Below are 16796 nucleotides of genomic sequence, written 5' to 3' on the forward strand. Positions count from 1 at the left end.
GGATGAGGTTTATACAAATGTCTCCTACCCGCCTGCCCGCAACGTCCTGAAGATCGCATGGACCCCGAAAAATATCGGACAATTGCTGCCTCAAGGGCCTTAAGTGGGTGATTAATTAATGGTGGGTGCACATCGGAGAACATCGAGCAGCCGCCCCCCCAAATATCGCAATGGCGCGAAGTGACGTCGGGACGCTTGCCTGACGTCACCGTGCGTCATTTTACATGTGCGGGGCCCGCTCCCGCATGCCAACTAGAAAATTCTGTATAATGTGTTTTAAAAGACATTTCCTTAAAGGGTTAATGCCAGAATTCTGATTGATTTTCTTGGAAGAGACATCCATTTACAATAAAAGGTAATTAAGCAGTTTAAAGAAGCTGGAAATCTCTTGACTAGGTGGACTGTGTACAAAAGGGATCACATGGTAGTTTATGGCTCTGGAAATAAAATGCCTGGAGCTGCGTTTAAAAGTTGGTTTTGGTTTTGCTTTGAGAAGAAGGACCGACTGCTTGTGAAGGAAGATAGCAGCCTTTTTGCAGTCCAGGGCCAGTCCACAGCTGGAAGTGAATATAAGCTACTTCTAAGTCGTTCTATATGCTGGAACTGAGTACATCCAGGTGTTTATTTTTATTCATTCATGGGATGTGGGCATCACTGGCTAGGTCATTGTTCCTTGAGCCCGCCTGAAAAGCAGTGCAAGAGTCATTAATTGTTTTGCAGATCAGCACCGAAAGACCGACTGGACACCATTTCAAGGACTCCATCATCTTTCCTTTGCCCTTGAACGATTGACTTTTAACCTTTGGCAGAATTCCTCTATTTTTATTTGTGTGTTTGTATATTTCATTCTATTTGACAAGATTAGTTTTATAATAAACTAATAAGTTTGTTGAAAGAGTCCTGGTTAAAGCCTCTTTCAATCTGGGTAACAGTAGCGAAGGTAAACAATTGGCTACTTTGGTGAGTGAATCAAACTTTTAAACTAATGGTGCGACCTATGGAGTAGTGGGGCGAGTCAAACTATACATTCCTCCCATCCTGATCGTAATAACATGAACTGCATTACCATTGTCTACTCTCTGTTATCTCCTCAAAAACTTCAGTAAGGCTGGTCAAGTGAGATTTTCCTTTTTGAAACCCATGCTGATGATTCATTATTATTTTCTTATTCCCAGGGGTGGAATCTTCCGCCCTCTCTAGTGGCAAGTTTGGAGGTGGAGAGGGCATTTAATCAGGCAGGAGGGTGAGCCGCCTTCCTGCCTCCACCGCAATTACATCTGGGACAGTAAGGCCCATGATCGGCCCCGGCACCAGTTGAGGCCCTTAAGTGGGCACTTAATGACCAGTTAAGGGTCTCATCCCACTGCCATCATATTAACCCAGCTGCGGACGGGCCTAACACCATGCAGGGAGCACAACAAGTAAACCTGTGCCGGCTGCCTGTCACTTCTTGCAGGGAAGTCTCTGCTTCAAAGGTGCCTGATCTGGAATGGAGGGGAGGTCCACTGGGAGCCACCCACATGCCCCTGCTGCCAGACCCCTACAGTCCTCCGACCCCCCCACCCTGAAAACATCTCCCACCATTACTTAACTCAGGCCTGAGTTGTTCCACAATCTTGGGCCTCAGGTGGCTTTCGTTCAGCAGCCACTGCCTCCCTGGTGACACTGCTGAACAAAAGAACTGCCGGCCTCCGGGCAGCAGCTATCGGTAGGCAGGACCTCTGCCCCTGGGGTCTTGATCCTGGGGCAAGGCTCGCTGGTGGCCTCTCAGCTGCCTGATTGGCTTGTGGTTCAGCAGGCAAACGAAGCGACACAAGTCTCTTGCTGACTTTCCAGTCGGCAGGTGAGACCCCATTGCATCCACAAGATTGCCTCCCAGATGTTTTTCTATTCTCTCGTTTAGTATTGATTCCATTATTTTTCCTACGACTGATGTTAAGCTGACTAGTCTATATTCCCTGCACATGTTCTGTCCTGCTTCTTAAATGTAGGAATCACATTAGCTATCCATCACTTCTCTGGCATTGCACTTTTTTTCCAATAAATGTTAAGTGTTAGTAGTAATGCCTCTGCTATCTCTTTCTAGATTCTTTTAAAATACGTGGTGCAATCCATCCGGACCAGGGGCTTTATCCTCTTTAAGTTTATTTAGTTTATTCAATACAGCCCCTTCTTTTAATTGAAAATGCACTTAACTCATTTCTCATCTCATCATTCAATGTCATGTTTACCTGTCCTATCTCCCTTGTAATATCGAGGTGGAATAATTATTTAATATTTCCGTCATCTCTCTATCTCTCTATCGTTTCTGAGGCATCACCCTGTCTATCCCTTAATCATCCTATTACAAACACAGCCTTCCTTTTTTATTTATGTGCCTGTAAAATATTTTGTTTTATATTCCTTGATATTTTAATTTCATAGTTCCTCTTTGCCTTCCAAATTATTTTTTGACTTCTCTCCTAATCTCTTCATATTAGCTCTTATCCTGCTCTCCTTTGCTGTCTATGTACTGAATGAATGCCTCTATTCTAACCCTCAATTGTTCCTTTATGTCTTTATTCATCTATGAAATCTCACTAGTGTTTAGCTTGTTCTTTCCTTTTAACAGAACATATTTTTCTTCACCCTGTTCAACACTGTTTTAAATGTTCCCAATTGTTGTTCTGCCTCATTATCTACCAGTATCGTTGCCCATTTTATTTCCCCAAGTTCTATTCTCATTCTCAAAATCACTTTTTCTCCAATCTATTAATTTGCTTTTTGTCATACTAATATCTTTCTCTATCATTATCATAAAAGTGTAGTGTATTATGGTCACTATTGCCTACTTGTGCCCTTACTTTTATTTTTCTTAGCTGCTCTGGTTCATTCTGCATTACTAGATCCAATAGCAAATCTTCCCTTGTTGGGCATTTTAGATTAGAAAGGAGTCCTATTCACATTGTACGAACTCCATTCCTTTATCCCCTTTACTTACCTCTTCTGTCCAATTAATATCAGGGTAGATGAAATCCCTCATTATTATTATTCTATGAATTTTATTAATTCCCTAATTTGGCTGCGTGTTTCTTCCTCTACCTCCCTTCCACTATTAGGTGACCTGTAGACTACCTGCATTAGTGTAATGGATCCTTTATTATCTTTTATCTCTGTCCATATTGATTCTATTTTTGTCTTTCTGGTATCCCTTTTTCTATACCTATTATGTTATCCCAAATAAGTACAGCTACTTTAACCCCTTATTTCCTTCTCTTTTTAAAAATATGTTATACCCTGCAATGTTTAATTCCCGTCCTGACTTTTCTGTAGCCATGCCTCAGTAATCCCTTCTATGCCTGTTTTTTCCCAAAGCCCCAGCTCCCCTGTTTTATTTCAGACATTCACCATTGCTGTACAGACATTTTTGGCCAGATTTTCCCCTTTGAGGCAGGAAACAGAAGTCAGGAGATTTCCTGATGTCGTGATCCCACCTCCTGCCTGGCAATTCCCACCCACGCTATTTTCATGGTGGGGTGGTAGGATGGGCTGGAGTCAGGGCTGTTATTTCCCAAATCAGGCACGAGGTGGAAACGGATGTGGGTGGATGCTGAAGTGAGCAGGTTAGAAGGCCCGCCTTCAATAGCATGGGCCCAGTTTTGCAGATGAGTATAAACTCCGCCTCTATTCCTCAACCCCCTCCCACCCCCATGCCCCCTCACCCCTTATGCATTCTCATACCCACCAGATATCCTCCCACCCCATCCTCCCAGTCCCCCCATAGCCCCCTCACCCCACCCGGCCACTCACCCAGTATCTACTATGTACAGAACATGTGAGCCCTAAAGTAACATTGGGACATTTTTGAGATGCTCATGAAAATTGCAAAATAAACAAACAGTCATTCAAAAATCATATAAAATATTATTTTCTTAGGAGCTCACAAAATTGTTGAAACGAGGAAACTCTGGTCCTTTGACAGCTGTGTAAACAACCCCAACTAAACTAAATCCATTAGTGGGTTTGGAACTCAGCCAATAATTCATAATGAGATTCCATTGCACAACTATGTCAATAAAACCTCCAAAGTTGATTACATTAAGGCATTTGAAGTCCTCCAAAAAGCTCAGCCATCTGTTCAAGCTTTGAAACAGTGGAACAGGTGTCTGAACTGTCATTCAATGAAAACAATAAAGCACAAGGGACAACTGACACAGTCAAATCTGAATTTCAATACTGTTTAATGCAGAAGAACACCATCAAGTGAACAATGTACTTTAATGCAGCCGAAGACTTTCCCACTTTTACGCTGCTGGTCAACCACTGCATTAAAAACATATATAACTTATCATACAGCATCTCATTATGATATTTGAATTTGGCAACACCTTTTGAACTTACCTGTCAAAAGGTTCCTCACTTGAGACAGGGTTTCCTCATGGTTCATGAAACCTCTGAGCTGGTGTGAACCACATAGCCTTCAGACACCGGCCCAATTCCATGAAAATTCTTGGGGGGTCTGAAATGCCCTCTCCCACAATGGAGCCGGCAATGTCGGGACTGCTGAATGCTGGCTCACGATCTGCACCCTTAGCCTGCGCCTTTCAAAATTGACAGGAAGGGGGGCCGGCTGCCATTTTTAAAGCCCACCCAATGCAGGTTGGCCCATGTTGGGATGGGAAAACCTGGATCTTTAACATTCCTTTAATAGGATTTCCACTCACTTTATGTTTAACCATCTTTTTAGACCCTTGTTCTGCTACTGCTTATTCCCTCAACATCAGTGTCCTCCTTTATTCTTTCCTATTCTCTTTTCCCCTGTTCTGTTTACATTTAGGCTGCTTATGTTTCTTGTAGATCCCACCCACATCTTACAAGCTTAAAGCCTTTCCCAACTCCCTATTTACCCTTTCTGCCAGGACACGGGTCCCATCCCAGTTTAGGTGGAACCTATCACATCAGCACACCACCTTCCTGTTCCAGAATGGTGCCAATGTCCCATAAAAAGGAACCCCTCTTTTCTACACCAGCACTTTAACCACATGTTAATTCTCCTGATCTGCCTGCTCTTCTGCCAGCTGGTACGTGGCTTGGGCAATAATCCAGAGATTATTACCCTTGAGGCCCTCTGCTTTTTAATTCTGCTTTTTTATTTATTCTTCAAGCCTGTGTTTAAAGTCAAATGGACAGATTTACACACAGATTAAATTGATGTTTCCTTGAAATAGTTATTTTGCAAGTTATTGGAGTTTACAAAGTTTAATCTAAAAATGCCATAATGTTTTTACTGTTTTGAATTCATTCAGACCAAACTCCAACTCCAACTCGTTTCCTTAAGAATTGTGAAGAGGTAGGATTATTTAATGAGCTGGCAAGTCCATTTGAAAATGAATTTAAGAAGGCTTCAGAAGATGACATCAAAAAGGTGAATAATTTATTCGTGTCCAGGCTTCCTTAATGTTGAAACATGATTTCGCGGCTACAATTGGTACAATTCAACTGAATTTTCATAAGATGTCTCCTTATAATGTTTACACAGTTGCTTGCTTATTGGAGAATGCACCTTGGAGAACAGATGTTTTGTGACCTTTTTATAGTGTGTAGGTTATGCTGAAGCAACAATCTCGGTTTAAATCTGAATGTATTTATTGTTTGTCCTTGAAGCTGTATACAATGCATTTGCCATTTTTGAAGTTACTAAAAATACCTGTGAGCTTTATAATTTTTGAAATGAATGGATAGAACTGTGTTGGGGGAGGGGGGATTAAATATTATGCAAGATGCTATAATTGGAAAAATATTAAGGAATCTGCAATTCATTGGTGTCTTTACTAAAGATAAGCATTTCTTCACTTGTGATAGCTACATTCTAATCAAAATATAGATTGTAACTGAACTAAAGGATTACATTTCTGCATACAGATTCACTAATTATTACCCTTAAGTGTGTAATCAATTCCGAGCATAATGTTTTCTACTGCTATTCATATCTCCAATGCTCAACTAGTTGAATATTTAAATTTGTTTCCCAATTTTGTCCACAAGGAACAATGCATTTTAGAAATCATGGTCTTGAAATTGGATTGTGCCATTTTGAGCATGACCCAGGCAGAATGCATGCCTCACACATCTAATGAGGCCAGTGGCAGGATGAGAGCATATTAGGATAGCCTCACATGCAGCTATTCAGTTGCAAGGGAGCAGCAAGGTTGGCTGTCTCAGAGAGCTTTAAAAACACCTGAGTGAGGGTGGGGAGGAAATCAATAGGGGACAAATGATAGATGGCTGCAGCCTGTGGTTTTAATGTGATGATATGAAGAGCACTGCTTCTCCTGCATACATAAAAAGAAGAACAAAAAAAGTTTAGCTTGCATTTTGGGTGGCAGCCTCCAGTGGTCTCTTTAAGGACTGCTGGTATGGTTGCTTAATTGCTGAGTGCCTGAATATGCCAGAGTGTACACAGCACATGCTGTGATCATTCACAATCTAATTTGGCAAAAGAACATGAAGCCAGTTCCATTGGGGCCTCTACTGAGCAGCCTTAATCAATGTGGCAGGAGGGAAACTTTTGGTGGGAATGAACATGCTCTTGTTGCCCACCATATTGAATCTTACATGTTTTCTGCGTGTGAATCAAGCACAGAGCCATCAAATATCTAGGCTTAAATCGTTGGCATGTCGGTGTTGATTTGTAAAGGCTGTTTCGTTCATGCTTTTCAATAGTAATGTATTTTATTGCTATGATTAACTGGACACATCTACAATTTGGTCATCTTTACATATGCTAATAAATTCTTGTCTAAAGGCAGTAATTCAAAACAGAATGTTTTCTGGCCACTGACCACAAGATTTGTGTAACTCATTAAAATTGTTTAAAATTAATATTGATTTTATTTTTCACTGAAGTCTACGAATTTGGTCTGATTTCATAGATGCCCTTGGACATGTCACCACTTGCATTACCAGCAGTTAGGACTAAAGTGGAGGATATACCGATTGTAGGAACAACTCATCAGAATAGTCCCTTGCCTCACCCAGAGTCAACCACCAATGATGAAAAGGTACTAAGAGTCTATATCATCAATTTTTTTCAGTTGCAGTTCGAAATTTTCTGAAGAAAGTGAAAGTTAAATTACAGAAAGAAAACTAAAGGGAATAGGAGACATTTTTCTCATTGCATAAGACTAAAAACAGTAGTGGGAGTAAATAAAACTGATTTATTAAAGCTGCATAAAAATATGTGCAAATAATTTTGAAATTAAATTGCTATGTGAAGTGAGTATATTTGTAAAAATGAAACACATAAACTTCTCAAATACCACATTGGCAATGTCCTTTGCAGCAACTTAATTTCCAGATGTGTCTTTGAAAATTAGAATGTTTCATTAGAAAAACCCACATGAAAGAAACCCTTAGGGATAAAATCATTTACTTAGTTGCTGATATTAGCAGTTGTGGAACAAACCACAAGGAAATATGCCTTAGGAAGGATTTGTCAGAAGAAATAACTTTGACAGAAACCAGGCTCAGAGGAAGTTGTCATTTAGATTAGTTTGGTTAATATTGTCTATGTTTATATTAAATCTGATTTCCAGTTAGATATTTTGGCAGTTGATGTAATAGAAGCATTTTAGTCATAATCAGGACAGTGAACATGTTCAAGACTCTTGTGGCTGTCAGAGAGACTGAGGTAAAATTTACCATTAACTGAAGAGCCAAGCAGAAGGAAAACGTTCAGTATTTTAAGGGAGCAGGAAAGCATCATTCAAAATTGTCTTGAATGAGAGCTGATCAGAGTGGATGGTGGCAACCATTGAGAGTCTGAATACCAGACCATCTTACATTTCCAACTGTAGAAGGACGCATGATGGGAAACAATTCAGAAGATGAGAATTAGAACCAATCACCAATTACATGAGTTCTGGTCCAGATGAAAGATCGGTTTTTCTGCAAAACACAGTATCCTCGGGGATTGAAATTAAGAAAGCTGGACTGATAACTGCAAGATCGCTAATGTGCATGAAAATAGTTGTCTGTTACAACATTAGAGAAAATAAAATAAAATCAGAGGATGCTGGAAATATCAACAGGTCAGGCAGCATCTGTGGAGAGAGAAACAAGGTTTCAGGTCGATGGCCTTTCATCAACAGGAAAGAGTTTATGGATTATATCAGTTTTGATGATTATATTCAAGATTTTTTTCCTTCAGGAAACAGGCCATGATAAAATGTTTTTTCTACCATGTATTTTCAACATTTCTGTTGACCAGATAGTTAAAATATGTTAAAAAGGTTGACTTTTATGTAATATATATTTGTAATTCAGTAACAATTTTTAAAAAACGCATGTTTTATCTTTGATCTAACTGTGAAACATACTCCATATCCTGGCCAAAAGGATGTAGTTGACCTATTCCCAGCTATTTGCCAAAGTCACCTTATAACCAGCCTCTTAGTAGTCCAAGAAAACAGGACTGTGGGCTGATTTTTGCTTCTTTCATATTGTGTCTCATCTCCGTTTGATACCCTACTGCAGCAGCACATAGAGATCAGCAAACAACGGAAGGGACAAGCTGTTTGATATGATCCGCCAGCCTTTGGGATGTACGGTCTACATACCTGGCATCACACGGGCACTGAAATTCATATACCACGTTGCTCATTTGTGTGATAGGCAGAACATCTTTTTGGCTTGACAAATGCCACTCATGTTGCTACTGCATAGCAGTAGTTTGAAACAGCTAACTTTACCTGTTGCTCAAATTTTTGAAATACCTTGCCCTTACAGGGTAAGCTGAGGTAGACTGGGCACTTTTCAGGGCCGCAAACGTCATCCTTTGAAATGGAGCAGTTGAGTGAACTCCCTTTCCTGAACGTACTAGTTGAGAAATATACCAGGGGGCTATCTGCCACAGTCTACCACAAGCCTACCTTCACTGGTCAGTTCACGCTTTGAGATTCTTACAGTTCCAAGTGCTATAAAATTAGCCTTATTGGCAACCTTGTAAATGGGGCTGGAGCCATTTGCTCACCATGCAAGCTTGATGCTGAAATAGGGTGCATCAAAGAAAGCGGGATAATGGCTATCCTGATCAGATCATTTCACACTGTATATCATGCCAACTCATGAACAAGGCTGTAACTTTCAGCCCTGAAAAGTGCCTAGTCTACCTCGGATTACCCTGGAAGGGCAAGGTATCTCAAAAATTTGAGCAACAGGTGAAGCTAGCTGTTTCACGCTGCTACTATGCAGTAGCAACACAAATGGTATTCACCACTAACAGGAAGCTGCCTTCAAGCCAAAAATACGTTCTGCCTATCACACAAATGAGTAATGTGGTACTTGAATTTCAGTGCCAATGTGATGCTCGGTATGTAGGCTGTACGTCCCAAAGACTGGTAGATCGTATCAAACAGCTTGTCCCTTCTGCTGTTCACAATGAGCAAGGTTCAGACCGTACCCAACCAGCCTGTGCTTGCAGAACTCAAAACATAGTTCCAGCATTAGACATGATTCTACGATTGGACAACATTTGGTAAATAATCCTCAGTGTGTTAAGAATTATGCTGACAACCAATTTAAGGTTGTCAATCGGGCTCGCAGTGTGGTGCATCTGCGTGTACTGGAAGCTACATATATTAAAACACAGGGCCCTGTTCTTTGCAAACAGAAAGAACATGTACACACATTGCACCTGTTTCAGCTAAACAAAATAAGTGGCAGCCATTCGCTAGTTCATTCCTCAGGGCAATGTCTTGACCAATCAGAGTCAAGCCGCCTGGTTTAAATTTCAAACAATACTTGGCAGTTACCTGCCAGTCACCATCAAATGGTGCATTTTCCATGGCAACACCTCCACCAATCAGAGTCTACTTGCCAACCAATCAGCACTGTCTTCTCATGCAGCATAAATTTATTGTTTCCCCTGACTTTGGCATTTTCTTGTGAATTGTCCTGATGAATGCAAGATGAAAAGCTTCGACAAAAAAAAAATCTTATTTTTTCAGCAGTACTCAAGTTCTGTACTCCCAAACGACTAAAAGTTTTACCTTTTTATTGTGGTATAAAATATTTCTGTTTTGTGAGAAAGTTGTCATATTAAATTTAAGTGCTAAAATTCACTGTTAAATTTTAATCTGTTGAGGTATTTATTGAAATTAAATTGATCATGCTCCACAGGAAATAAAAAGATTTTTTGTACACAGTTTTTATACATAGGTATGATATTTATTACCACATAAATCCTTGAAAATATTTAGAAACAGAGGGTTGTGTCTTTAACCAACATCAACAATTGTTATCAGGAAATGAAAATGACTGAGTATAGCTAGTCTATTTTATATTTGTATGAGTGTACTTCCAAATTTTTTGAAGCTGTCAGACACATATTTTATCTATACTCATATTCACATATATTTTATGAAATATAAATAGTCATACACCATTTATGAGTGTGTACTTTGCAATGTTTGGTTTCAAAGTCATGATGCCTGCAGGAGGAATATATTGCCACAACCACTGAGTATACATGCATTGACAGCAATGCAATTCTGGGTTTGAGGCAGCTTATTTGCTGTTGGGTTCTGGGGATGAATTATTGACTCCCAGAACCAAAACACCTCAAATTTAAATTTCTTATCCATGTGTTTCAGTCCCTTTATGGCCTCACCTATCCTATCTCTGTAACTTCTTCCAGTCCAACAAAGTTGGTTCCCACACCATCCAACCCTCCAATTTGTTGACTTTTGTACATCGCGCTTACCCTTCACCTCATGAGATGTAACCTACTTTGACCCCACATTTTGAAATTTCTTCCAATATCCTTCCAACATTCCACCTCCCTTTCTTCCTTTAAAACTTATCTTAAAGCCACCTCTTGACCATGCTTTTGGTTAACTAACCTAATCTTTCCTTCTATGGCTCTCTGTTTTTCCTTGCAGCTCTATGAAGTGCCTTAGAACATTTTTCTGCATTAAAGGTGCTATATAAAAACGCATTGTTGTTGTTAGGCTTGGGAACTAAACAAGATTATGTGGTAGGGGTTGTGTTGTTTGGGATTGATGCCAATCATGGCCAGTAGGTTTGTTGCTCAGCTGAGGGGATAGTTTGTATTGGGTGAGTTTCCATCGATGGACTCCAAATTGCCTAGTATTTCTGGGTGGAGGCCAAAAATCATTTGTTCTCATTAGCAGATATCTTACATATGTTCGAGCTACATGTGGGTGGGGCTGCACTCTGCCTCAAGGGTAGGAGAATGCATCTTCTTTCAGCCAGCAGCAAGGATGTGCTAGTCTGCTTGTTGTGCTAAACGATCTTTTGTCCATTGGGCAGCATGAAACTTGGTTCCCTGGGATCATGAGCAAGTAATCTCCCCACTGCTATTGAGAATGGTGGATAAAGGGACACAATATATGAATGCTGTTGCCTTTCTGGGTGCAACTTTTCCAGTTATTACCTGGTGTAGAGGTCTGAAATTTGTGGTGTTTTTGCAGAATACGTTTTGTATGATTCTAGGTTGGCCTCAATGCATTTTGTTGCAGTGAGTGCTGACACCATATCCCTTGTCATTATTGTTCCTTTCATGGTCAACCTAAAGTCTTGTCCCCAGACTTCCTTCAGGCTTTCTATTCTATCCATGGTGATGAGGTAAAAATTATACCCAGGATGGTGATATATCCAAAAAAGGCTTTTAGAGATGGATAAATATTTCCAAAGCAGTTTGCCCACACTAAAGTCTGCAAAGTGTGGCAGGGTGCTGGATGTAGATTGAAGTATTTGCCATGTTGGGTCATACAGCATTTGTCAACTGTGGAGGGGGATAACCTGGCCCTCATATGTTAGCTGGCATGAGCTGTTAATATTTCTGTTATGTCAAGTTCTGCATCCATCTTCAAGGAGCTCCCCATTTTGCTGCATTGGGAAGAGGGTTTGTAGCTGTTGGGATCTTTAAGGCAGCCTACACTGAGAGAATTGTAGTGACAGTAAGATGCTTCTAGTCCTCCAATGATCTCTTCTAAGGGTGCATGAATGTAAACTGTGCAAGGGAAGGTGAGAGTTGGTCCAGACTTCTGTTCCCAGCTGTACATTTTGCCAGAAGTGCTAGGAACAAAGCCACAAACGCTTAGATTTGAATTATCCCGTAACAATATTTACAAATTGAGAGTTGAGCTGGGGCCCCAAACAGTTTAGACAACCTTTTGCCACTCCTCCCCCCAGAGGAACTTGAAGAAGCGATTATACACCTTAACTAATTAATGGTCTGGTGCCTCCACAGGCAGCATCTGAAATAGGTAGAAAAGGCAGGAGCGAACATCCACCTGTACTGTGTTCATCTTAATCTTTAATTTTTGTAACTTAAAAAGCTCCCCCTCCCAAAACTTTCCTATTTTTACACACCACTATGTATCAGCATATATTCTGAAATTTGTACCAGAGGACAATTTATTTAAAACATCTCTCCATTGGCTTTCCCAAAACTGTAACCCATAAGTCCATTAAAGTGTTCTGTTCATCTGAGTACTATGTGGTGGGGCAGGCATAATCAGATGGATAGGCTAACAATGTAGTGGCATCAAACAAAAACAGTTCTGGCAAATTTGGCATTTGATTTTATGGTTTTATAGCATTTTCACTTTAAATATTTCCTTGCTATTCCTTCAATTAAAATCAGATATTCTGGAAATGCATTGCGTGGCAATGTTGCCTGGCAACATCTGAAAATTAAAGAAAGCTAGGTTAGTGGAACTATGGAGTTTTTCATTTTTGCAGCTTTCGCTCATTTACTTCTTATTTTCTTTTTATCTTCCTGTCTTTTCCTGTTGATCCGTTTGAAGATTTTGTGTTTTTAACTGAATGTTCGTTATTCCAAAATGTAAAGAAGCTGTACTGGCTCTGATCCAGGAAACAGCCTACCCACCCCACACTTAATATGTTTGATGAAAAGCACGATCAAGGCTAAACTTATTTGTGCCTGAAAGACAAAAGGCTTTAGTGTTATTATTTTAAAATCACAGAACTGTGTGCTGCTGTAAGCATGAAATGTTTGAGTGTAGTGTATTTCACGGAATACTGATAGCAATCTGTAGCATCGGAATTTATGTCAATCAACTTAACCAACAACTTTTGTGGAGTCTGTGTCTTGCAACACTTGCTGGAAAGGTTTTCTGAACTTGGGTGCTACAGGGTGTAATCAATGTTATGGGAAAACACAAGAAATGGAGAAACACAAAGCCAGCAGATTCCAGGATAGTGAAAGAGAGCAATGATAGACTGATATGAAGTAAACATGGAAATAAGAGAGTAGCAGAAATTGCCTTTTTGAAGGCTCACCTTTAATAATTTGCCTTCCTCAGAGGTTTGAATAAATTTGGAAAAATTAATGACAATACAGAAATACTGACTGTTCTGGGACAAGTAGGTTTTGGGGACCAAATGGACCCTTATTCAATTGTTTCATATGATCTTGTATTATGCAAATAGAAAAAGATAGTAAATAAAGCTACAGATTGAGAGACTGTGTAATCAAAAACCAATATTTTTTTTTTCCCAAATGATTGCTTTTTTCTCATTGTACAATCATATACTTGGTGTCATTCGAACTTGCAACAGAGCAACCGTAAGGACAAATATTGATTACTACAATAAAATATCCAGAGAGTTTGTACTGCAGTGTCAAAGAGCAAATTGTCACATTCTTCTGACTCATAGCACATTCCAACTCTGATTTGAAGATGATTACTAACTCTTTTGATTGATTTAAACTGCTGCAGTGAAGGTACAGCAGCTCTTATGTTCCTGGTATAAAAAATTGAGTATAGGCATCAACTTTCCTGACGCTACTCCTCATAATCATGCAGATAATCCAATAACATGTTTGCAACATCGTGAATGATGGGCTCTCAGCTTGTCTTATAGATGAAAGATGGTTGGGCAAGATGATTGAGCTATTTACACACTTGGTTATCTATACAGTGAAGTAACAAAGCAGGTTTGCCTGGGTTTCATTCCTGGGAAGGGCTCATCTTATGAAGAAAGGTTGAACAGGTTGGGCCTATATCCATTGGAGTTTAGAAGAATGAGGGGTGATCTTATAAACTTATAAGATACTAAGGGGACTTGATAGGGTAGATACCAGGAGGATGTTTCCCCATGTAGGGGAGTCTAGAACTAGGGGACACAGTTTAAGAATAAGTGTTCTCACCTTTAAGATGGAAATGAGAATTTTTTTCTCTCAGAGGGCCATTAGTCTGGAATTCTCTTCCCTAGAAAGCAGTGGAGACTGGGTCATTGAATTTATTTAAGGCTGAGTTAGACAAATTTTTGATAGGCAAGGGAATCAAGGGTAATGGGGGGCATACAGGAAGGTGCATGTGAGACCACAACCAGGCTCGAAGAACCAAATGGCATACTCCTGCCCCTAAGTCCTACGTTCCTAATTTCATCCTCAAGGCAGGAATTGTGAGTTGGACCATTTCCTCATATCACGATTCTGCCTCCTGCCCAGCAGTGCCCACCCACTCTATTTTCAAGGCGGGGTGCAGGGACGGGCTGGAGTTGGGGCTGCCGCGTCCCAAAGCAGGCCTGAAGCGTGAACAGATGTAGGCGGATGCCGAGGCCAACAGGTTAGAAGACCTGCCTCTGTTCACTGGGACATCGGCCCAGTTCTGTAAATGAGTGTTTGACACCCTCATGCCTCACGCCCTCTCAACTCTCACGCCCCCTCATATTTCCCATGCCCACTCCATATCTCCCATGACCCCTCCATTCTCCCCATGTCTTTTCCATATCCAATCACCCAATACCCATAGAATTCATTACCCCTAAAATAACAATGGGAAGCCTTTGAAATATTCATGAAATAAATAAATAAACAATCATCCATTCAAACTTACTTGGAAAAAATTGATTTTCTTAGGAGTTCATAAAACTGTCAATCAAACAAAGCTCACGGCCCCTTCACAGCTGTATAAAGAATCCCTGCTGAGCTAAATCCATTCATGGGGCCTGGAGTTCAGCCAAACCTTCATAATGAGATTCCAATGCAAATCTTCCAGATAGCTCCTGTTCATCTATTTCAAAGGCTCAACAGATGGACTTTTAATCAAAGAAGTCAGGTATCTGTTAAGTATTTTCAAAGGCGCAGCAGATGTATAGACTTTAATACCATGAAAATAATGGTGGACCTAAAATGTGCCACCCCTGCAATGGAGTACGCAAGGGCGGGATTTCTGCAAGCAGGCTGGCTACCTGCACCCTTACCCCAGAGCCATAAAAATCTCACAAGCCGGGAATGGAGGGCGAGAATTCTACCCAGCATTTTTAAATCCCCCTTGCCTCTATTCCCACACAGACGGTGGTATGAAAATCTGGCCCTTAGTCTGCATTTCATCCAGTTAAAGTCACCAAAACTGCCCTTTTCAAAAATAACTCCTGGTGTGATTATGAATAATATGTTATTCTATTTGTTTATCCATTGTATCTCCATAGCCTTCAAAACATTAGACCCTATTAACCATCTTTCCCTCTTAGCACTAGCCTTTCATGGTCCCATTCCTATTTGCACCAATGTAACCAGCACATCCCCTGAAATGACATATATTCCTGTGACTAGAAGACAACCTTTGCCTCTCCAATTCCTTGTTTATGTGCAGCCTCTCCTCAGTGTTATTCACAAATATCTCTCCACAATCACCTGCAAATCCAAGACTGTTGCTGTGAGTCCAACTGCATATTTGACATCAATACATAGATAAATCACAACTTTCAAACTAAACATGAGCAGGACAAATCTATCCTTTTGGCTTTTGCCAGAAACTTGGCCTTCTTGTTCCTGATTCCATCTGTCTTCCTGGCTGCTTGCTCAATTTAAATCTAATAATTTGCATTTTCAATGTGTTGCGTGATCCTGAGGTACTCCTTTACCAATCTTTATTTAGAGCAACTGAAATATGGGCCTCAATATTAACCTGAAGGCAGGTTCCATGTGGTGGGTTGCAATTGTATGAGGGAAACTCAGAAGTCAACTGAGCGGGTTGGAATCTGCAGCCTTACCTCATTTGTACCAATTAATTTGACTTCCAAACTTCATGTCTTAAGCTTTGCAGTGGCTTTTAATTGCATCTGCACAACACAATTTCAGCTGTATTTAAAGGGACAGATAGAAATTGGAGGTGTTCAGGATGTATGATTGACATAGAACAAGGGCAGCAACCAGATTTAATAATGTGTCATTGAAATTATTGCTGGGTGCATCGGGACGAAGAACATTGTGCCCAGGCCATGGTGGGAATGTAGGAAGCGGTTTGATGACCTGTAAAGGTCAGGAAAATGCATATTTTTGCTGATTCATCTATACCCTGTGCTTTGAGCACCACCACCCAAAACTCTGGCCTGCTAAGTATGCTCCATCACAGCAATCCACACAATCACTCAACAATCAGAAACATCTAGCCTTCAGGACCTACGTGCATACAGCAAGTGTCGCAGGACCTCCAGGAGACAATTCCTCGGAGGACCTCATTCCTTCTGAGGGTGCACTGTCACAGGATATACAGCCATGCATAAGCACCAATAGTAACACTTTATTGGGTTCACCTGGACAGCTAGTTGGGTTTTCATCTGATGATCCACACCTCACAAGTGAGCACAAGCAAGACATTGTAGCAGGGGGACAGCGTTTACAGCTGGGGTGGGAGAGCAAGGTCGGGGTAGCAAAATCTTCTCGGGCTCTGCTCAGCTGGATGCAGGTGCTAAGCCCTGTGACTCTCATTGAGAAGGACAAGGTTAGAGGTGCATCAGCAATTTAGCCAGGTACTGAC

The 16796-nt window shown here is 40.6% G+C and overlaps 1 protein-coding gene across 3 annotated transcripts in view; it reads left to right on the plus strand.

The window, feature by feature from the left end:
* The window catches only part of atf2 (activating transcription factor 2), a 194520-nt gene that overhangs the window by 76748 nt on the left and 100976 nt on the right, over positions 1-16796 (plus strand). For all 3 annotated transcript variants that reach the window (XM_078552057.1, XM_078552059.1, XM_078552058.1), the window contains exons 4-5: positions 5286-5404; positions 6912-7040. In XM_078552057.1, the coding sequence (XP_078408183.1) occupies positions 5286-5404; positions 6912-7040 (248 nt within the window). The remainder of the gene's footprint in view (positions 1-5285; positions 5405-6911; positions 7041-16796) is intronic.

The sequence above is a fragment of the Cetorhinus maximus genome, chromosome 11 (genome assembly GCF_964194155.1).
Source record: "Cetorhinus maximus chromosome 11, sCetMax3.hap1.1, whole genome shotgun sequence".
Taxonomy (NCBI): domain Eukaryota; kingdom Metazoa; phylum Chordata; class Chondrichthyes; order Lamniformes; family Cetorhinidae; genus Cetorhinus; species Cetorhinus maximus.